Below are 24,272 nucleotides of genomic sequence, written 5' to 3'. Positions count from 1 at the left end.
TGCCATTGTGTATGAAATGCGCTATATAAATAAAATTGCCTTGCCTATATGTAATAAAGTATATATTAGTAATAGTGGTAGCAGTTATTGTAGCGGTAATAGTCAGAATTAAAGTAGTAGCAATAGTAGCAATTTCAGTATATAATGTATTGTATATATATGTAATAAAGAATATAGTAGTACTAGCAGCTGCCACAATGAATTACAAAAATATATCCATGTCTCACAATCCCAGCATTATAATTACAAATCATATTGTGTGGTTAGCTGTAGCAGCTGTAGAGATTAGCTCCTCAGGTGAGGAATCAAGTGACATACAATACAAAAGACGCAAGTAATTGACTTTATATGCTTCATATTGTGCTTCTTATGCAGTGCAATGTTTGCGAGGGAAGAGAATTGAAGATGTGTAGTGTTGGTTTATGTTGCCCCCATGTTTTTTATCATGTCCCACAGATACAAAGAGATTATCTGTAGAAGCTACAGTATCTCACTGCTCACTCAGTATGGAGCTTTTGTGCTCAGTAATTAGGTGAGTAGGCAGTTGTTTTGTGTGGAATGGAGAGTGTAAGGATAGAGGGTGTTAGGTTATTATATAGATTGTAAAGCCCCCTGAGGGAAATGTGTGATTTTGGGTTATACAAATAAACACTGACTTGACTTTTACTGTGGGAAAATCAACCAGGAAATGTTGAGGTTTCCCAGCATGCCTCAGGACATTTGCATAAAGTGGAACTTGTTTCAACTCTCAGTCATATGTTGGAGCTTCATACCTTCATACCTTCCCTCCCATTAAAAATGACTGACAGCCTGCTGCTGCTTCTTCTCTCTTTGTAAGTCTGCACCAGAGGTTAACGTTTTAGCATATCCATTAAATGTTCCAATTTTAAAATACAAAATACTTTAAAAGGTCAGTTCACACATCATCATCCAGAAACACCATTTCCACTTAGCCACTTAGCCTCAAGCCGTGCAGGTATAGTCTTGATTTGATTTGGCCAGGCTAAAGATATCCAATCCTTACACTTCTGCTGCCACGCCAGTATAATGGAGGTGAAAGGTATTTTCCTTCTTTCACTTTTCAAAGCATTGAAAAATTACATTTGAACAACTTCCAGAAACAATGGGCCTCTTTAACAAACAGTGTGTGTGCACAATGTTCTGCTTCAACAGTGTGTACAAAACATTTGAAGCACAAATCTGGGATTAATTCATTAATATCTTCCTACTTGAATTTGTTCTTACTCTGCAAACTCATTTAAAAGTGCTTCAAATCATGTGTCACACATTATAAACATCCCATGGTCTGAAAAATCATATAGTCAATAATTATTCAGTATAAACACAATACTAATCCTTACATAATGTTGGAGCTTAATTGAACCCATTTAGACATTTAACAGCTGTAAAAACACTGCAGATGTCTTTTACTCTGAAATGTGATGACTTTTCCTAAAATATATATATTATACTTTTGTATAGATGCTCCACATGTTTGTTCATTGAGGCTGTTCTGGGTCAGATGATCTCTGTATCTATTGCCTTGTGTTTTAGTGAAATGAATAGTTAATAGTTGTAATAAGATTTCTTTTTATGATGTAGCAGTGAAGACTGATGGCTCTAATGGTTCTACAATAAACCCCACACTTCCAGAAAGTTCTGCTCATTTTACCTTTACATTCAATACATTTACATCATTATTGCTATGTTATATTTTCATGTCTGAGGTCAAATAGGACATGATATTGTGTGATAGTAGATGTTTAGTGGTGTAAAAGCTCAAAAATACACTCTCTCTGCTCTCTGAAACATGAATCAAGGTTTAATCACATTTATTGATCAGTCAGATCAACTATTGATGCTTTCTAAACACATCTGTGCTTCAACATTTGGTATAGACACTTTTTATGAGGAGATTCTCAGACCCAGAACACAAAAAAATATGACCTAAACATACAACATTTAAGTGTGAAATTGCTAATAATGTATGAATGTAATAAAAATATGAATATATTAAAACCGTCCTGTTCCCACATTCAGACAGCAATAGTTTATATATCAAAATTTCAATATTGGACTGTGACAATGATTAATGTTCCCCTATTGATTTGCGTGTTCAGTGTTCCTCAGTGTTTGACAGGTCATCAGTAGCACAGGGAGCGGCGCTCTGCTTCCACTACATCCTCGCCTGTTGTAAACATTACAAAACATAAGAGATTTATTCATATCTATTCTGCAGATCTAAACATGTAGCAACAGACATACTGGGCACTAGTGGTGCAACAGGTAATGTAGGCTGAATACAGGATTCACAAGTAGGCTCCAAATAGTTGTGCCAATGACATTTTTACTAGCCAAATCTGCTTCTACTTCAAAAAAAACAAAATAAGTGTCTGCTGTTTTTTGTTGTTGTTTTTTTTCCACATTTTTACCAGTCCTCTCTCCACTGCTCCACCGCTGCAACAGAGCTCTCCTCATGAACAGGAGTGTGCTAGTATGCTAATGACTAATGATAGCAGATACGTTCAAATGATTCTGACTCACTAACATATACATGCAGGTATGAACCCACTGGCTGCTGTGCACGTGTCATGAATCCAACAGTAATTGTGCATGCACACTTATGTTGTATAGGAAGTAAGAAGAGATTTCTATGCACATATTAGTGAATGAGTGACTGAACCTAATGTCCTGTTTACAGAGCAGTGACAGTGAAAGACAATTACAACCTTAAAAAGTGATGTGCCTGTTAATACAAGAAACAATGACATGGATTTTTAATGCTTTATTCTGCTTAACATGTAAAAACCAAGCAGAGTACAACACACTGCTAACCGTCCATCTCACTTGTCATCCTTCAGTGTGATTAATGGCAGTGATTTTCTTTTCTCTCTTTTCTTAATAGCAGGCCATTCAAACATGTCTTATCCAGCTGCCTTTCTAAAGGTGTTCTTTTAAAGAGACACTTCTTGCATGTGTTTGAATACAATCATGTAAAAGTAGGCATGTGTGTCTGTGTATGAAGCAGCTTTACCTTTTGTAGTAGAACACGTCACTGTGGCTTGAATCACAGTATCATTTCCTCATATGTGCATTTTAATGATCTGCATCAGTTTTTAAAGCAGTCATATAGGTAGTATTGCCATGTAGGTATGAGGACTTTGATTTGATTTTCTGCTGCTATTGGTTTTATTGATTTCCAACCTCCATGACAACAAAGATGCTCTAATAGAAGACAATGAAAATGTGTGTGTTACTATGACACCACGCGCTCTCTGAGTTCAGATGGAGAGGGCCTTTGAGAGCTTGTTGATTGCGGCTGTTTGTTCCTCCTAATTACACTGCACTTGTTTTCTCAGCATCTCCTCTAAGCTTTCCCTCTCCCTCTCTGTCAGTTCTGTCACTCTGTCTTTTTTTCCCCTGATTTCTCATCAATCTCTTTTTTTTTTCTTTAAATGAATACAGTAGAGTTTGTTTTACATAAGCATGAGTCAGCCACGCAAGCTTTTGTAAGCACACATGATCATACTTTCATACGTTGACTCAAGTGGAAACATTTGCAGGCACTTGCACATAAATGTGTGTATTATAAACTTCTATATGCCTGCAGGGGACTGAGTCAGGAGGAAAATGCAACAAACAAAGAAAATAGATATGCTGTTGGGGGGTCCGTGGGGGCAACAATTGTAGACTTATAAAAGACACAACACAAAAAGGAAAATAAGAATGAAAATTCATATTACCTGCTTTACATATTACAGGTCATATTAGGACATTTGGATGTTTCTCTAGCCTAAATACATATATTTTAATCCTTACTTACTGTTCAGTGTCAAATTTGACCCATTGTTTAATATTTGCAAGCTATAAAAACACTTTATATATATTTATTTTAGTTAGACTTTTGCTAATGTGACCCACAACATACAAAATTGGAAATAAAATGCATAACTTTTATAATTTTGTTCAGCTGATACACATTTTTATATATGCAAATGTACAAATTTGACTCAGTCTATATAGAAAAAGCATTCAAATTCTTCATATTCTATGAAATGTTGTCCTGGACTATAAAATAGTGAGAGTGAATGTCTTTTAATCAAACAGAAGGATTCATTACATTGAATGTATGAATGTGTATTAGTGTAGAGAATAATTATGAGTCAGAATATGAACAGTATGTGAGTATGCAGTCATGTTGTCTATGCATAATAATGCTATATATTGATCACTGTATCTTACCACAGATCTATCTTTTTGTGTTCCTCAGGTGGGAGGGAAGGACAACCCTGCAGTCGACCCCATCATCCACGGTCTGAAGGGTGTGGTTCATCATGGTGAGTAGCAGCACCAGTGTCTAGTCATACAAGAAAATCTTACCTACTCGTTCATTAGACAGTTCAGATTTTCTGTATTAATATGAATTAAAGCTGCAGGTAGCGATGAACAGGCCGTCGCTCCATGCATGCAGGCCTGTGTTGCAGTCTATTGACACATAGACTTGTTCAGGGTGGGAGATTGGACAATGCATGTTGGACTTCCTTGTTAATGATGAAACCTCAAAATTCACAGCACCGCCATGCCCATCAGGTATAACAGAGGCAAGAGATTTTGATAACTTAGCATCTCCATGCTTTTAATATGATACTGAGCAAATTTGAAGTGGGTCAGATTACACATGTAGGGGGAGTTCGTTATTGTATGAGGCGTGGAAATCGAGAAAATTGTGCCAAAATTGAAAATTCAAATCAAAGTGGCCAACTACCAGTTGGAGTTAAGGTAGGGGTCCAAGAGACTTTGTTGTGCGTCTTTAGATGATACGTGTGTGCTGAATTTCGTTTGTGTATGTTAATCTGGGGCAAGGAGCTCAATTTTTTAAAATATGCCTAGGTGGCGCCATTGAGCCATTTTGCTACAACCAATTCTGCAAGCCATAAAATATCAATTTTTCACAGTTTGGCATGTGTGCAAATTTTCGTGAGTTTTCAGGCACGTTTAAGATGTCAAAAATTCACTTAGTGCTCAGTTTCTAAAGCTCCATTAGATCATTATTTATAGGCATTCTTTTAATCTTCCAGCACACTGTAGGTTGGCTCTATGGTTGAGTCCAGCTATGAGGTCAAGTAGGTGTAAAATGACAAAATGTTGTACCCAGACCCTGCTATTAAAGTCAAATCAACTATATAAAATCAAAGATGATGCAAGATTTCTCTCTTGCTTAAAGCTGCAGTTGGTAACTTTGAGAGAGGGGACTGACAGCTGTCAGACACTCCATCAGACACAATCCTGGCTCTGATTGGTTCTGGTAGGCGGGGCTAAATGAGCCTGATTTTTTTTTTTTTTTTTTACAGATTACTAGTTTCATGTAATGATGTCTTTACATAGTGACAGTCTTAGCAAATATGACAAAAAGTTACTTTTATAAAACTTACCAACTGCAGCTTTAATGACTAGAGTGTTGCTCAGCAACAAGATATAATGGAAAGCATTTTTCAGTCATATTGCTGAACTAAAGCCTCGGTCAGCGTCATCGTTCTCATGAGTCATTCTGTCATGTGAATCATGAGTCATAACTGAAATGTCCAAATTAAAGGAGATTGTAATCTAGGACTGTGCTGGATGAGTTTGAGGTTGAGTCTGTGCATAAAATAGAAGTAGTGCCATCTCCAGAAAATAACCTGAGGCAAGCTGACCCAGCACCATAAAGCTGAGAAACAATGTCCCACTCGTGTCCATATTCAGGTAAAACAGGTGATTTTCGGTGTGGACGACCTGATATGTCTAGATTTTTTTTAAAGAGTAAGACTCTAATCAATGCCGGAATTCAATCCCATTTACTGGGATACATTCTGTCCATTCAAGCCAGTTTATATCAAAGGAACTGTCAGCCAATCAGGGTCCAGTATTATTAGGACTTCCGATTCATTTAGTTGAATTTCAATGTATCTGCAAACTATGACAGCGGAACAGTATTCCTGTCCTGAGCAATGATATATTTGACCTCAGTCCAGATCAGCTTTACACACTGATGGGGCATACATAATATTTGAACTGTAAATTTGCTTAGCTAATTTCATCACTTGTACTCAGGAGGGAAGTGGAATTAGCGTGGTAAATTAGCACTTCTAACTAAAACCTTATCAGTCTGAGCTATGGTGGCATTGTAAAGGGAATGTTCATGTTTTTTATGGATGGCTACATTCCACAACTCAAAAGGAAATGGAGCCAATATTAAGATAATGGGAAAAGAGAGTCAATTGATTTCTGGTTACAATTTGTCATTAACATAAATGTATTCAAAGCACTGTACATGTTTGAAGTGGGATGATGTTTGGAAGATGGCGGTTCAATTCCCGGCTCCTCCCGTCCATATGTCGATGTGTCCTTGGGCAAGATACTTAACCCCAAATTGCTCCCTTTGCTGCGCCAACGGTGTGTGAATGTGAATGAATGGTTAGTTTCCTCCTGATGAGCAGGTTGGCACCCTGCGTGGTAGCTCCTGCCATCAGTGTATGAATGTGTGTGGATGGGTGAATGACATGTAATGTAAAAGCGCTAGAAAGGCGCTATATAAGTACAGTCCATCTACCATTTACCATCTGACAGGTATAGTGAACTAGAAAGTATACTGTACTATGCATTAGTACTAGGGATGCTGGATAATGGCTTTTCGGCCGATATCTGATATTCCGATATTGTCCAACTCCTAATTTACAATACCGATATATGCAGGCTTTTTACACCACAACTGTTAGGTAACAACATAACATATCTACTATTGTGGAATTAACACATTATGCCTAATTTTATTGTGATGCCCCACTGGATGCAAACATAAATGCAACATGGCTTTCTGAATGTAAACATTGTCCTTGCAAAATAAGAGAAAAAAGGTTCAAAACTCTATTTGTGATTCACACATGAGGATGATGTGTTGTTGGACAAACATTTATGAAACATAACAGATTTGAGAAGTTGAAAAATGGTCAAAGAGACTGATGAGTACAGTATAGGATACATACTGTATGACAGGTGTAATTTACAACATGGATTTGACTACAGAGAAAGGATGCAAAGAGAACTCAAGTGTAAGCAGGACCTTGGTGGGATAAATATGTGATGTATCATTTTATTAAACTTTAACTGCAGGCTACTGGAGCTTTGATTGCACTCATCAAAAAGATGTTGCCTTTTGCATCATTTAGTGCCTCATATTCAGTATATTCACACAATAAATTAGGACTTCTGGGACAATTCAATGCCCCCCCCCCCCCCCCCACCTTATTACAAATTAGAGGGTTTTACATCGTTTCTTCTGAGCACTGTATGCCCTCAGTCAAAAACAGTTGTCTCCTGCACACAGCCCTGAAGTGCAACCCTGTCATGATCAAAACATTCATCCTAAAGCAATGTTCTGTCTTGCCCCCCTCAAAGGGCCCTGCTCTCCTTGTAACAATAGAGCGGCTTCAGAGTGAATTTTGAGAGCGTCGGCATACACAAATAAAACTTTGATAAAGAATCCCCCCTGCATGATACTTGCACTTTATCTCCTGCTCAACTGTCTTGGAAAAACTACTCTGCCTCCATAATTCATCTAACACAAAGACCACTCAAGTTCAATCAAGGCTGCGCTCCCGTGTCTCCCCCCACAGGGAAGGTGGTTGCTTAATTTGCTCTGTCTCCACCGTTGCTACTCTATGAAGCAGCAGGTGGTTAAATTTTTCACAGCGCTCTCTTCTCTTGTTGCCAGGCTTGTCTGGCGGACACGCACCGCAGGTCTGACTCCACTGTCTTTGTACCTCATGCCTTGTTGCATTTTACATGAAACCTCGCTGGAACAAATGCCCTCTGACTAGCTAGCCGGTGAGCGGCTCTGCGTCATCCCTGTGAAATCAGCCCGGTAAAAAAAAGAAAAAAAAAAGAAGGGCTGAGTCTGATTTACATAGCAGGGCTCATGAAAGGCTTTGGCAGCAAAGAGAGGAGCCCATTGTCTACTCAGGGTACGCAGGGGCTTTGGAGGCAGATGCAGACTGATAATGATGTGGTACCATGATGGGAAGGATGAGAGGTGAAAGGAGGCGGTGATAGCTCTCTCATGCTTTTTGATTTTAATGTCAGTCACAGTGAATTATGTACTGTATATTGTCAAGTACTGCAGAGATCATCATCAGTATAGTGAAAAAGTTTGAACATTCACATCTGGAAAAGTCACTGGTAGAACAAAAGAGAGGATAAATATCATTATTGCCATAGAGGACATGTTTAGAGCCATTCACTCTTACACTCCTAACATGGAAGATACATGGAGATTGGAGGTTCTATTCCTGGCTCCTCTGTCTCCATGTCAATGTGTCCTTAGGGAACAAACTTAACCCCAAATTGCTCCTGATGGCTGCCCCAATGGTGTGTGAATGTGTGTGAATGCTAGCTCCCCTCCTGATAAGCAGGTTGGTACTCTGTGTAGTAGCTCCTGTCATCAGTGTATGAATGTGAGTGAATGTGTGTGAATGTGAGTGAATGTGAGTGAATGTGAGTGAATGTGTATGAATGTGAGTGAATGTGTGTGAATGTGAGTGAATGTGTGTGAATGTGAGTGAATGTGTGTGAATGTGAGTGAATGTGTGTGAATGTGAGTGAATGTGTGTGAATGTGTGTGAATGTGAGTGAATGTGTGTGAATGTGTGTGAATAATAATAATAATAATAAATTTTATTTGTAATGCACTTTTCATAAAAGCAATCTCAAAGTGCTACAGAGTAAAAACGACACATAAAATCAGCAATCATATGCTTTTTTTAAAAGGGTGGGTTTTCAGGCCACATTTAAAAGTGTCAGTAGCCTGTGGTGCCCTCAGGTGGTCTGGGAGGGCGTTCCAAAGACGGGGGGCGGCGGAGCAGAAAGCCCGATCTCCCATTGTGTGGAGCTTAGTCCTTGGGGTTTTAAGGAGATGGGTGGAGGAAGAACGGAGGGAACGTGTGGATGTCTGAGGAGTGAGGAGGTCCTTGAGGTATGTGGGGGCAGTTCCATGGAGGCACTGGTGGGTGAGGAGGGAGACCTTATACTCAATGCGGAGTGAGACAGGGAGCCAGTGGAGTGTTTTTAGAATGGGAGTGATGTGATTGAATTTCCGCACCCTCATCAGGATCCTAGCAGCGCTGTTCTGGATGTATTGGAGCTTTTGAATGCTCTTGCTAGGGATCCCGATGAGGAGTGCGTTGCAGTAGTCCAGCCTGGAGGAGACAATGTGTGTGAATGTGAGTGAATGTGTGTGAATATGAGTGAATGTGTGTGAATGTGTGTGAATGTGTGTGAATGTGTGTGAATATGAGTGAATGTGTGTGAATGTGTGTGAATGTGAGTGAATGTGTGTGAATGTGAGTGAATGTTTGTGAATGTGTGTGAATGTTTGTGCATGTGTGTGAATGTGACATGTAGTGAAAAAGTGCTTTAAGTGGTTGAAAAGACTAGAAAAGTGCTTTATAAGTACAGTCTATTTACCATGTGACATCATGCCTTGTGCAATTTGTGGTTAACAGCATTGACATATAATGGACATATTTTCAGTATAGTGTGCACACAATGACATACGCAATATGTCAACAGCTCCTTTGAACTAAATGCTAACATACAATCTTCATCATGACATATTTACAGATGGTTTATTTGAGCTCAGGCAGCCAAGACCATTTAAAGAGTAATTAGCAGAGTTAAACAGTAATTTAGCAGCCAGCAGTGTGACTGCCCCCTCTGGTTGGCTGTGTTGTAGCTGTAACACAAAAAGAATAGCAAAGCTCCATACTCACACTGTAATAATAATCCTGCTTATGAGAAACTGGCAGCTGTGGTTGCCAGGATAATTCTCTAAAAAGTATGGCAAAACTGTAATCATCTTTATAGAACAACCTATACATTTAACACAATTAAAAAAAGGATACAATTATATTTTAATCCACTAAATTCAACATTGGGCTTCTGCTGACTTCACATGGCTATTATGCTGTTAAATACATTCTTTTAGTAAGATTCACATCCATGTGTCACTTATTATACATAGAATCCCATTCAATTCACTGAAAATACCAAACAAATGTCATTTGAAAGTCTCATCGTAAGATACATAGAAGACATTTAAGTGATTTTTTTCTATAATTTTGCACAAAATCTACCTGACTGAAATAATGTTATTTTAACACTATCTGCATTGTAATGCTTTTTGTGTTATGTTTGTTTATGTGTTTAAAATACAGTAATAGGTAATTTCTGCAAATAGATATATATATTTTTACAGCATTTCAATGTATCACTATAGACATGTCTTACAGTGTATAACTGTGATGCATTTACTACAACAAATAGTGTTTCCACTAAGTGCCTTCAGTACTTAGTAGTGATGCCACTATGTACTGACACACCCTGAAGTATACCTCTACATTACTGCAGTAAGGGGCGATATTAAACAACTAGATGTCAGCATAAACAAGATTGCTCAGCAGATTAGAGAAAGGTCATGGTTAGAGGAAATAAACAGTGTCAGTATCACATGATTCCTTCCAACAACCCCAAGACAATTCCATTAAGATAGTAACATAACACTGTCTCTACATCTGCTTATTGGAGGAAAGGACACCCACATAACAATCATTAGTCACATGACCACAGGAGGTCTGAAAGTCAGTCTCAGTATTTACTGTGTATCACAAGTTGAGTCAGCGTTGTTGAATTAGGCCTCATTTATACATTCATTAGACAACATTTATTAGATTGTTGTACTTCATGGGACACACTGGCCATGTTCTCCTTCTCCATTTGTCTTTATTTGAATAGAGTCTGTAGAATTTGCATCTCTATCATTGACTCTGGTTATAACAACAAACACTGTTCATTAACTATGGGGAGTGTTGTGTACATTGTGTATACAGAGGCACTTGAACATGATGTCACATGATGTCAAGTAAGGAATGAGAGTTTATGTATAATCCAGGAGGTTCATCCTCTGGGAAACACTGATGTCAAAATCAGATTTCACTGCAATCTGGCCAGTAGTTGTTATATAGAAACAATAAATACACAAAGAAAGTTCAGCTTGATGTTAAAGGAAAGGATGAGGAGTCTGTTCTGACTCATCCAAGTTCTTCCTAAACAGCAGGCCTTTCCTCACTTCTTCACGCTATAATGCACAGCACAGCTGGAGTGCAGAAAGAAAAGGTGTACTGAAAATAAAATAAAGAATATCTCAAAGACCCTACTTCTCAGTCCAAACTGATGGTCCTTAAACATTAAAATTAAAATGTTTGGCATAACTAACTACCATCTTTCACAAACTGGCAAAACACCCACTAAAATCGAGATAGAAGCTGAGAATCAAATCCTCCAAACTGCACCATGAAAAAAAACAGGACAGATAAATAGAAGTGTCTGGCCCAAATTTCTGGAAAGAAGCTTAACATGCGAGCAGTGTGCAGTGGAGCCACATCAGATTGAATGTGAAAGCGAGTGCTGTGGGACTAAACCCCCATCAATAAAGGAATGGTAGACAATACAGTAGCACAGACTGAGAGAGAATGAGGGAAAGAACACAGAATTTAAACACCTACACAAGTGCTACAGGGTTGAAACTGTACCTCAAATCAGGGGAAACCACCATAGGCCATGTACACCCTTTAAAAATTAATTGCCAATCAGAGTCGCAGAGTGCCGAGTCAGTGGAGACTTCAAGCAGTGAGTGAGATAGTGAATTAATGGACTTGTAATTTGTGCTGCGAGTAGGAAGAGCTTCATTTCAGTACTGTGACACGAGAGCAGCAGGAGCACAGACGCTGGAGTAGATAAACAGAAGAAATGACACAGTGATGACATGAAGGGTGGGTAAATACACAGCTGTGTGTCGCATCTAAACAATGGCAACACACCAAAAGCCCCCCCCCCCCCCGCCCCCCCCCCCCCGCACTGTACTGGACATACTCCAAACACACTTCTTAGGCCCTAATCCTCTAAAATCTGTCGACATGCTCGCGTCCCTCTTCTCCAGTTCACTGAACCGGATGTCAGACACAGAATCACAGGCGTACACTTTATTACTAAGAGAGATGAAGCCTGCAGTGTTTGTCACTTCCTGTCTCAGGTCAGAGATCAAATGAATTCCATTTTCCTGCAATTTATATCAAAAAAATCTGTAGAATTTGGTTTGAAGTAGGTTTATAAGTAGGTTATCAGATTAAAAGTGGATTTACAATAACACCTCCAACATGGATTTCATCATCTGGCAGAGCTTAAAATGAGCACATGCCAACCCCAAAAAGCTCTGTGTAGATCATTTTATTTCACTCCTTCATTCAGCCTGACTGTGTTGATGTTAGGTGTTTTCTTGTTATTGATTCAGTGTAATCATGTTGTACTGTCAGTTTGAATTGTTTAATTATAACCTTCAAAGATTCATGATTTATGAGTTCAGTTGACGGCTACATGGGTCAACAAATGAAGTTACCTAAAAACATTATTAGCTTATTCATATTCACTTATATTGTTTATTATACACAGTATTTAGAGATTATTTCTTTTTTAGTTAACATTTGTCATGCTGATCAAAGTAATATGTTGATTTAAGAGTTCTTGTTTCTCCCTCACCCCTTTTAAAAATATATTCTTATGATGTTTTGGGCAGTGTATAGCTTTATTAGGATAACACCAGTAGAGCGATGAAGAGATACACCAAAGGTCCGTAGTTGGATTTGAACCAGGAATGTTGCTGTTCATGGATGGAACCTCAATCCTGACATCCATTTCTGTGAAAACGCCAAAGCTGGCGACAGCATGATGATGAGCCACAGCTATGGTGAGAAGGAGCAGTCATTTTCCTGCTCTTAGTATCAGTATCAGGACTGTCTCCTTCCACACACACTGAGATTAGTTTGTTCATACATCAGAATGTTCTCATTTATTTGTTTTATTATATATACATAGGTCAAAGAGAAAAATCTCATGAAATAGAACAAGCTGTTCTGCAAAACTGATTCCCTGGCTAATACACTGAGAGAAATATCACTCAAGACCATAAACCACTCAGATGAATTCAAACATTATTGTCCAGTGCTTTACAATAGGAACACACAATAAAAGAAACAATAAAAACATGACATAAAATTCTAATAAATCCAGACAGTAAATCCCAGCATTTACCATCTGTTGATAGGACTGGATAGGGAGTCACTAGCTCAGTGTTTTGCAATAAAAATCTACTTATCATTGCAAAATACAAAGTCCTCATCCAGGCATAAAATGGCACCTCATTTCATGTGCAAATGAAGCAATCTAACTGCAGTGCAGATAAATGAGTCTGTGGTTATTTTATTCTTTAAACTGTCCTCAAACACTCTGGGATTTAGAAACATCTAAAATAAAAATTAAAAATTAAAAGTGCGTCACTGTCCCTGTAAAAGTTTTCCAAGACCCACTTTATCCACAAAGCAGCACTGTTCAGGAGTTCCAAAATCAAGATAATAGCAGTTATGACTACACTGTATTAATACTCTTTCATCATAGATGCTTAATGATTGTGTGCTCATAACCAAGAGGCAGACACCTAATTCATTCTGACACCAGCACTTAGTTTAGGCTGCTAACAGTGGCTGTTTGATAGGGAATTACAATTCTTTTAAACCATGTATGAAAGTGTAACGCCGGCCCAAAAAATGGTCAAGTAGAAAAATGATGCTGTTTAACAATCACTTTCACACTATCTTTATGTAGTTGGTGTTGCTGCTGCTGCTGCTGCTGGAGTCGTTTCACTGTCCTGTGCTCCTCTGCTTGAAATTGGGAACACAGTATCACAGTTTTCTGATGATCCAGGAGTGTTTCAATTACTGATCCTTCATCTAGCATGATCATTAAAAGTATTATAATTATTCATTTGAGAAGGATCAACCTTCCCTTCTTTCCTTAGGATGACTGCCAACAGCCTATCATTATAGAGAGCAGTTATTCAATATTGATCAGAGAGCCAGAGCCAATCAATAGAAACTTGTATTTGGATGAAGAAACAAGCAGTGAGGAGATTTGATTCTTAACACTTTTAAACACATTAAATAGGTCATAAATGTATTTCTAAAAAAGGTGTAAAAAGCATTTCAACCATTTAGATTTGAATTGTGGAGCTAGGCTTCACAAACTGTGTTTCAACATTTCTGTGTTCAGGATTTAGTGGACGGCTCTGAAAATAAACCCTCCCCTGCTGCTGTAGAGGTATAAATACATTCAGCACACTACTACTACTACAGTCTACAGTTAGCCAGTTAGCTGAGTTAGCCGCCGAGCTAGCAGCTGAGTTAGCAGCAGAAAGCTCTCAGATGTAGCGTCCATGTTTCTGGTAGAGGTGGTGACTTTGATTGACAGGTGACACTTGGTAGGGGGCGGGGTTTCAGTGAACTCGGCGGGCACTCCCACAGTGTTTGGTAGCAGAGAAAGAGGCTGAGTTTTACACAACTTTGAAGCCTAATTTCATATATTTGGTGATTTTTTTAATCATTCAAATTTGGCAGGGTGGTTAACAACACACTTTTCTGTGCTATGTCAAACTCAGAACACATATTTATTCTTACTTTACAAAGACTTAAACAGTTCAAACCTTCCACTGGCAGCTGAACCACAGTTCAATGTGTTAGCAACGTTTTCTTAGTATTAGCACTGAACACAAAATACAGCTCAGGCTGATGGGAAATGACTTTTGCATATATGTTGTCATAGTATTGAAGATGTTGAGATTTTGACTTGATCATGACATTACATGTAAAGTAGAGACTTGCTGTAGTGTGTGATTCATCCAAAGAGCGGCTGACAGCTCCCAGTACCTCCCACTCCCACTAATAAGACTGAGGCACACTTGTATATAGTATAAGGAATTTATATTGTAGATTTATATAATTACAGATTATTTATTGTATATTGTATCACTTCACCATTAGAAGGCTACTGTTGCGTCAATTTTAAATTTCCCCCTCGGGGCATCAATAAAACCTTACCTTACTTTAACTCTGCGGTTCTCATAGTGTGGGGTGTGACTAATGTGAGGAAATGTGCCTTTTGTATGCCTATATTTTATTAATGCCTTTTCTTTATTGACAACAAAGATCATACATTCAAAACAAAACACCCACACACATACAAAGGCATCATTACTAGCCTACATGTAGCATCAATGAAAAGAACATTAGATAGGACACTGGGAGAAAAAAGGAAACTTGGAGCCATAGTGCAGCTTAACAATAAACAAACTTTCACAGAGAGAGGCAGTATTGTTAACGTTACAAAATGGATCAATTTGACCACAAAAGTTGGCGATCCAGCGCCAGCAGAGAAACACAAGACAGTGCATCACTGAACTGAGCTCAAAGACGCGTGACAACACTTTGCCCCTGGAGAGCCACCTTGCCTCGCTGTGAAAACAACACAGTGGTATGATCAGCTCTCATCTCCTCACAGAGTGTGGAGAACGGAACAGTCGTGCTTTCAGGGGGTTTTGACCACACTCACAACCTCTGTCAAAGCCTTGTTTAGTTCTGGGGTTGCCATGACGCTACCGCTTCCCTATGAATGACACACTGCATCCACTGCACTCTTACCTTTCCATCCTCCTGCTGCTTTATTTATATTTTAACGTGCTGATTTTAGTTGTGGTGAACTGAGATGACCTCTGACTCCACCCTGAGGCTAAGGTTTACAGCTCAGTAGTATTTCATTAGCATTTTGTCGGGGAAGCGGGGCTTGAAATTCCACCTTGTCCAAAGTGGGAAATGACAGAAAAGGTTTGAGAAGCACTGAAACTTTTTGGGAATGATAGAAAGTTTTGTATTAAATAACAGTAATAATATTTCTTTAAATGTGATTGTTTTAAATGTTGTAATAGCCACCCAGAAAGACATTGGGCCAGCTGTCTCTCCATCACTTTTTTTCTTTTTATTTTCTTTTATTATGCCACTGGTCCAATTGAATTGAATTGTCTTTATTGTCATTGCATTGAGGTCAATACAACAAAATGTAAAACAGCTCCATCCTCGGTCAAGAATTGACCTCCACTACTAGCACATACTCCTGATGGCCAGTCCTCTCTTCTCCTGAGGTTAATGTGAATGTATGTATTACATTTCATGGAACTCCATCCAATATCACCAAAGTCAGTGGGATTCATACTCTTGGCACCATGAATGTTCATTCTGCACCAACAGATACACATCACCTTCTAGAACCACGCCATTAGTGTGGCTTAAAGGCACATATTAATTGTAGGTTTGAAACACTATTGAAGCCCAACACTCCCACCTCACACTCTCTGCATCTCTTTATAATGCTAGACTGCTTCTCACACTGCCAATTAATATTGCCATTAGACATAAACCATGACCTGCAGGATCATGCCAAATGAATGTATTTCCTCAGACACTGGGTGATGCAGTTTCTTCTGTCATATATCAGTATCACATATGTCATATGTGCTTGTGTGGACTGGCTCTCAGACTAAAAGATAATTAATTAGTGTTATTAGACCTTTCAAAGATTTTCAAAATTCAGAAATGATTGGCTCATGCTGGTAAGAGCTGTTTTTCAGTCTTTCAGGGCACATCTCCAGCCCTGTTGGTAAACTCGGTGGCTATTTTGCTTCATCTCAAGCTGTCAAATCAGGCGTAGGCACAACATTTAAAACTAATTAAAAAATAAATAACTAAAATAAAAATTGATTCAAAAAAAGTCTTCATATTACCAGACTATATTTTTTTCTGTAGGAAAATCTAACTCTCTGATTGGATATTTACTGTCTGAATCTGTATTTGACTTCACAAACATTCTCCTCTTCCTCATCTGTCTGCTAATCAACTGTCAATTTAACTGTCACGTCGTTAAGCTTCCTTTAGAAAGAACACAAAGTTACCAACGATGTACACACTGTCATTTTCACTTGCTCCACTCAGATTCCCTAAATACACTAATGTAAGTACTGCATGGTCCAGTCCCCACCCTGCCCCCTACTCATGTTTTAGAGCAGGGGAGTCAAACTCATTTTCATTCGAGGGCCACATACAGCCCAATTTGATCTCATGTGGACCGCACCATTAAAAAGATGGATGGAACGAGGGAAGAAGGGAAGGAAAAGAAGACAGGAAGGAAAGATGGAAGGAACGAAGGAAAGACGGAAAAAAGAAAGAAAGGAAGACAGGAAGGAAAGATGGAAGGAATGAAGGAAGGAAGGAAGGAAAGATGGAAAAAAGAAAGAAAGAAAGGGAGGAAGGAATGAAGGATGGACAGATGGAAGTAAGGAAGAAAGGGAGGGAGGAAGGAAAAGAAGACTGGAAGGAAAGATGTAAGGAAAGAAGGAAAAAAGAAAGAAAGAAAGAAAGGGAGGAAGGACAGACGGAATGAAGGAAGGAAGGAAGGAAGGATAGATGGAAGGATAGATGGAAGGGAGGAAGGAAGGAAGGAAAAGAAGACAGGAAGGAAAGATGGAAGGAACGAAGGAAGGCAAGATGGAAAAAAGAAAGAATGAAAGGGAGGAAGGACAGATGGAAGGAAGGAAGAAAGGGAGGGAGGAAGGAAGGAAGGAAAAGAAGACAGGAAGGAAGGAAAGAAGGAAAAAAGAAAGAAAGAAAGAAAGGGAAGAAGGGCAGAAGGAAGGACAGATGAAAGGAAGGAAGAAAGGGAGGGAGGAAGGAAGGAAAAGAAGACAGGAAGGAAAGTGGGCCGGATTGGATCACTCAGCGGGCCGGTTCTGGCCCATGGGCCGCATGTTTGACACCCCTGTTTTAGAGTATGTCCTTTTTATCAGTTTCTCAAACACTCTCATCTGGAGGGAAGTGGATGCCACCCACCACCCATCACCCACCTGAACCCATTCCCCTCCCTGGAGTTGCTTTACAGGACGATGGCAACAACAGTACTGTGTTTCCAGTGGCTAGGCACTCTCTGCTTAAGTGATTTTATGAACATGTAAAAATAAAAATGCAAATGCACTGCTCAGTTGTGGTGCAACTTCTTCCCACGGGCGTTATGTAGTGCTGGGCTCCTCAGTATCACATGGGAGTCTTTTCACTCATGATGGAGAAACAGATTTCTGAACCTTTCCAACTGAATCACTTCTGGGTCTTGTAAAAAATGGTTGAAATTATGTTTGCTGGATACAACTTCAGGTCACAATGTCCAAATATCATAATAATAAGAAATAAATGAATAAGAAATGTGTTTGAAATGAGTATTAGTGCATTCAAGTGGTGTGGTAGTTCATAGTTGTGGGATTATAGGATTGAGGTGATTTTGCTGTACTGCAAGATTCAGAGGATTTCATTTTTACTACAAACTTCTCTCAGGGTACAAACACTAATCACAGCTGATGAGGTGTTATTGCAGTCAGACAGTTGCTGCTCACAAGTGCTACTTTTAACAAGATCATACCAAACAACCTGAAAATGCTCCCACACAACAGACTGCACTCTTTTGTTGCTGCACTCATTTCTCTCAAAGATGAAAGTATCACAAAACTGCTGCTGTCTCTCTCCTGTTTTTAAAGTCAGGATTGTACCTTAAGTTGTGGCAACTGATTTTAAGTGTGGTAGTTGCTGCATATTTGACGTAGACTCATCTGGGACAGCATTGGTCATTTTTTTTGAATACTTAAAACAGCATATGATGGTGTCTTCCTGATAAGAGATCTCTCGTGATCATGCAAATAATTAATCTGAGAAGCAAAGTCAGAAGCAGCAAGACTTAAGGACGGGTGGTGGGCCATACAAAGCTTGTTTCCTTGTTTGTAGGCTAATTACATTACTGTAGATGCATTGAGTATGACCATTTATGGGCATAGCGTATTCGTGGTACTATCTGTGAAGGCTTAAAGTGATGGTTCGGAGTAATTTTGACCTAGTCTCATATGCACCATTACGTCTATCTAAACATCGCCTCAGCCCTTTTTTTCATTTGGTTTCAAATTAGTAGAGTTGAGCCATCAGCCAAATGGTTTAGTACAGGCGCTAATGGAACCAACAGTGTATCTGGTAAATGACCCCACTAATAATGCCTGGATTGTTATCAAACCTACAGTAGAACAAATAGGGTCTTTACTCATAAATCCATGCATTGGAAAGTTTGTAAGTACACCAGGAGTTTATTAAAATAACACTTACCTGATGGCTTTTACTGCTACCAATGGTCATGGTTAAAAGAAACCAAAGCTAACTGTCACTAAGAAACAGAAAACATACAGCAGTCTTCTGTGTTAATATATAGAGTATATAGTAATGTCACCTTTGTTCCTGATGGACAAGAGTCACATAAAGAAATATCTTTTGGGGGATTTGCTGAAAACACTGATCCCATCACAGTCCCATTTTTTTTGACTTGGGAGGGTTCTGTAGGTCTGATGGGAACTGCAAAGTCAGATGTTATGTCTCGGACAGTTTGGACTCTCTTGGATACATTTGGTGCAATGTAAGTTCTTACTACAGAAAGCTGAATTTCGCCGACTTGGAAATGTTTGTTGATAACACTGTACAACCACTTTACCTCCATCTGCCTTTTGAGGGACATGTTTGTATTACCTCATGAACCTTTAAATTACAAATCAGCTACTGCCAATATTCAGGATACAGACAGTGCAGTAATTCTTCAAAGTCACTTAATGGTAGAACGTGAATTAAAAGTACTTTGATCATTTTCATTATCAACACCTCATCACTCAATTGCCTCAGAGGAAGAAGAAAGGAACATGACAGGAGGAGGGAGGAGTTGTCACCAGACAGGAGAAGGTGAGGGAGGAAGAGAATTGTGAAGAAAAGGGGAAGGTGGGAAATGAAGGGTGGAAGAAAAGGAAAAAAATAATAAGAAAGTAGTAACAAAGGGAGTGATGATAAGAGATAAGAAGAAAGGGGGGGGGGGGGTGGGAGAACATTCGATCCACTGTTTCAGAGAAAACAGAAGGAAGGAGGATGACAGGAATGGAAATAAAGGATGAGTGTCTGGGCTGATGCGTGCAGAAGGGCGGGTCACTTGACAGGAATGGGGATGAGCGTCTTTATTGGCAACAGATAGAGCTGCAGGCCTAACCTCCCCACCCCCCACCCCCCTCCTCTTACCACAACATCTCCCCCACTCCTTCCTCCTCACCCTCCCGCTGACAAGCCCCATCTCCCACCGCCTCCCTGACGCAGAGTTCAGAGATGTATTTTCAGCTCCGTCGAATCGGTGCGACAGAGCGAGCAGGGGAAGGAGGCAGAGTTGGAGACAAGGAAGGGGGGTGTTGATAGTGACGGGGTGGGGGCTGGTGGGGCGTACCTGAGGAACAGAGGATGACGAGATAGGCCGTCTTCAAAATGTATGCATTAGAATGAGTGCTCTTAGGAACCAAACACATGCTAAGGCGCGTCTCGCTTCAAACCCTCAGGAAACATCTGCACATGAAACACAAACTTTCTGGCTCTTGTAGATGCTTTACACCACATGCAAGCAAACAGCGCTTGAAAGAGGAAAATGATGAAGCTTTAGCAAGGCGAAGCAGCTTGTGCAGTGATGGCCTCTGGGTCTCTCTGGTTGTGGCAGCAGCAGCTTCTGCAGGGAAGGCCCGGGAAAGTCTAACATTAACAGGAGCAGCGTGAGACTGCGATCACAAGGGTACTCTAAGCTCAGAGCCTCCTGCGAGGCATCAGAACAGCTGTCCGCTCATCTAATCGTCCATTAGCATCCTCAGTTATTCACTCAACTCTTGATATTTAATCGCACAACGAGGGAAAAGTACACACTTAGCACAAAGTCACATATTGGGAGGCATTCAAGGACTCTGGAATGGAATGTGTCTCACTGATATTTGCTGCCAAAGATGATTTACAACTGTGTTGATAAAACTCAAAAAAAAGAGAAAAAGATCTGAAGCACTTTGTGACAAAAAGTTTTTAGATTCAAAGCCAGTTTGCATTTGACTGCAAAGTGCAACTTGTCCTTCAAACTAAATGTCAAAACCAGTTTGAAGAGAGCGAGCGAAAGAGTTTTAAAGTGTGCTGCGCCTGTTAGCAGGATAACATTAGTCACTGCCTTCCAAACACACATTTTACTGTGACAGAATGAGTCACGTGAATGTTTGATTAGCTATCTCTATGGTTAAGGTTTATTTAAGCTTATGCAATGAAAATTAAGTTTGACAAAAAAACACATATATTACATATACATTAGTTATTTGCATGCATATACATATTAGCTCTCATTGGAGCTCTCAACCTCTTCTGACTTTCACTTCTCTTAATTACAGCAAATGTTGGACCTTTTAGCCATTCTGCTAACCTTAAACAATTAGAGAGTAATGTAACACAAGTGAATACTTGGCAAACATGACAGCAAACATAAGTTCCAATCTTAAGTCTCATAAGGACAACTAAACAAGCTCCATGGCAACTGAGTCAATTCCATCTGCTGAGAAAGATGCAGTTCTAAGATGTGATGGAAAGCTTTTGAAAAGCTAGTCAGAAGAATTTCCAAAGGTCAGAATGAACTTTAAAAATATTAGCCTCAAGATTTTAGTCCTGGTAGAGTTGCTTTAACAATACAAATGATTTTTAATTTAAGGGAACAGCAGCCTCACAAAGAGTATACAATATTATATTAACAGTTAATCATGTAACATAACACACAGTCTCACAGCAAAACGTATCACAGCTGCATTGGTCCACAGTGTAAAACTTCACAATTTGGGCTCAAAAATTGTGAAATGGCTAGATTTCTTCTGCCCTACTCTCTTGGACTGTGTTCACATCACAAGACTTTCAAGTTTTTTTTTGTCTGCCCTCTCTAATTCTCAGTGTAAAATGTAATATTTTTAGATGACATTTCTAGTGAGACATATGCATTTTGTTTTCATAATCTCTGTTCAGTGAATGTATATGATGTCTAGTTTATCACTTATACTGTTAACATCTTGTCAGATTACTTTTTTTCCCATTTCTGTAGAATCTGGATTACTAACACTAAAGGTGTAATATAAAACAAAGACGTTTGTCATTTGATTAAAAAGCCTGAGGCCACACTGTGTTTCATATCAGTGATGATTGTTGTTTGGACACATTGTTCCTTCATTTGACACGGTCAACATTTGGGCTTTTACATGTGATGCTGAAGTGCTGCTTGTGTCGTGTATGCCATCCAATACCAAGGAGAGTATAATTATAAGTGTTCAATGCAATTATGTCAGTCAATATGGGGACACTGAACAAGGCAGGCACTATGCAAATGAAATCAATAGCATAAACCTACAGGCTGTGAAACAGTGGCACTTGGAGCTGCTCCAGAAGACCTGGTCACTGTAGCCTGCAGTGAAATAAGTCATGTTGTGTAGATTGTGTTGTATTGATTGGAACACTTTGTCCTGCCCCCTCTCATGTAGAAAAAGAGACATTTCTGGAGCCATTTGTGCTGAAGGACCTGCTGCCATCCTCGCTGGGAAGTTACTATCGCTACACCGGCTCTCTGACTACACCGCCCTGCAGTAAGGTGGTGGAGTGGATCATCTTCAGCAGACCTATATATGTCTCCTACAAACAGGTGAGACACACACACACACACAACCCAACCTACACAGAGTTACATACCAATGCAGTCATTTGTTAAGATAACAGGCCTAAAAAATGATCTTGAAATATCTATTCTCTTGTGGTAAAACATGCTATATTATTTGCATTACAGGTTAGGAGTCATTCTTCAAATTCCTCAAAACATAATATTTCATCTCTAATACCCCTTTTCCACCGAGCTGGAGCCGGTGCTGGTTTGGAGCTAGTGCTAGAGGCAGTGCTCAGTTGGTGCTAATCCAAGCACCTCTAACAAACCTGTTGCTTTTCCACCGGCAAGGAGCCACACGATTACGTCACTGTATAACGTAGGCAGCGCGCGCCTTTGAAGCACTTCCATGATTCACCAGTGAGAGGCAGCAACATGGCGCAAGGCATCTTGCCTGCCAGAAATGAAGAAGAAGAAGAAGAAAGCTAGTACTTTTAATAAACAAATGTTTAACCCTCTGTAAATGACAGCCAAGCTAGTCATTTAACGAGTGTTAACCCTGCTAGTCTGCTAATAAACGTTAACCTTGCTAGCTGGCTAATAAACGTTAGCCCCGCTAGCCGGCTAACAACCCTTAGCCCCGTCCCCAGCCCGCTGACCATAGACTTTATAAAAGAAATGGACGTAACATCCGTGACGTCACCCATTGGTTTGTGGACTGCTGCTCGGAAGCCAATAGTATCGAATCTAGGCAGAGCCATCTTGAAAATTTCAGGTGCATGCCGGGAAAAAAAGAACACTGATTCAACTTATATGGGTATGAGTCATGGACAGATGTATGGGCGGGACCAACGGCGGAGCGGGGAGGCTGCGATTGGTTGCGAGGGCTGGATCTCAAGGACATTGGTCAATCAACCTGTCAATCACAACGTAGTCACGTAGCCTGCTTTATCGTCAAATATAAAATCAGGGAGGCCAAAATTTTACAAATGAACATCATACTGCATTGAAGAAGGCTTTAAACTAGCGATTGAGACCATAAACACATTTTGAAAACGTTTACTGAGGTTAGAAATCAAGTAAGAAATTGGTGAATTCTCCATTGACTTGTATAGAGCCGGATGTCTTTTTGAACACAAAACGGTCGCCCCCTGGTGGCCTTTTGATAGAATGCAGCTCTAAGTTACTTCCGCATTGGCTTCTTTTCAGAGGACAGGAACTCCCCGCCTGCCACTGACGTAATCAGTTCTTGCTTTAGACCAGCAAAGCTTGCTCTGGCTCCCGTTCTGAGGCTCCGGGCTGGAGCTTTGGCGGTGGAAAAGCAAAGAACCAGTGCTTCGTCAGGCTCTGGCTCGGAAAAGTGGAAAAGGGGTAAAAATGGTTAGATAATTGAAGTCATCATAACAAGAACACAGTTTACTTTATGATAACTACGTTTTGTGTTGGAAATAGTGCAATAAACTTCATGTAGTTGCATTATGTGTTGCATTTTCATACCATCACCTTACATAATCCCCATGGACTAATTTCCACCCTCTTGTGTTTATTACAGAGAAAAGCACATGTATAAAACGTGTTTCCTGTTAGACCTTTTTTTTAACATGAGTTTTTAAAAATATATGATTTCATTAAAACAACAACAACAACAACAACAACAAAAACAAACCCACTCCTAAAACAGCTAGTCACTTTGTTTTTTTTATGTTACTCAGAACAGTACATTTGCTGGGACTATATTCAGCAGTGTATTGATACAC

General features: G+C 39.6%; 1 protein-coding gene across 1 annotated transcript in view; it reads left to right on the top strand.

The window, feature by feature from the left end:
- Nucleotides 1–24,272, top strand: part of ptprga (protein tyrosine phosphatase receptor type Ga) — a 540,919-nt gene that overhangs the window by 409,820 nt on the left and 106,827 nt on the right. Inside the window, exons 6-7 of the mRNA XM_053316686.1 lie at nt 4,271–4,337; nt 22,403–22,560. Coding sequence (XP_053172661.1) covers nt 4,271–4,337; nt 22,403–22,560 — 225 coding nt within the window. The remainder of the gene's footprint in view (nt 1–4,270; nt 4,338–22,402; nt 22,561–24,272) is intronic.

This window comes from Scomber japonicus, chromosome 3, assembly GCF_027409825.1.
Source record: "Scomber japonicus isolate fScoJap1 chromosome 3, fScoJap1.pri, whole genome shotgun sequence".
NCBI classification, from domain to species: domain Eukaryota; kingdom Metazoa; phylum Chordata; class Actinopteri; order Scombriformes; family Scombridae; genus Scomber; species Scomber japonicus.
Note: the sequence above shows the minus strand (reverse complement) of the source record. Positions and strands in the feature narration are given on the sequence as shown.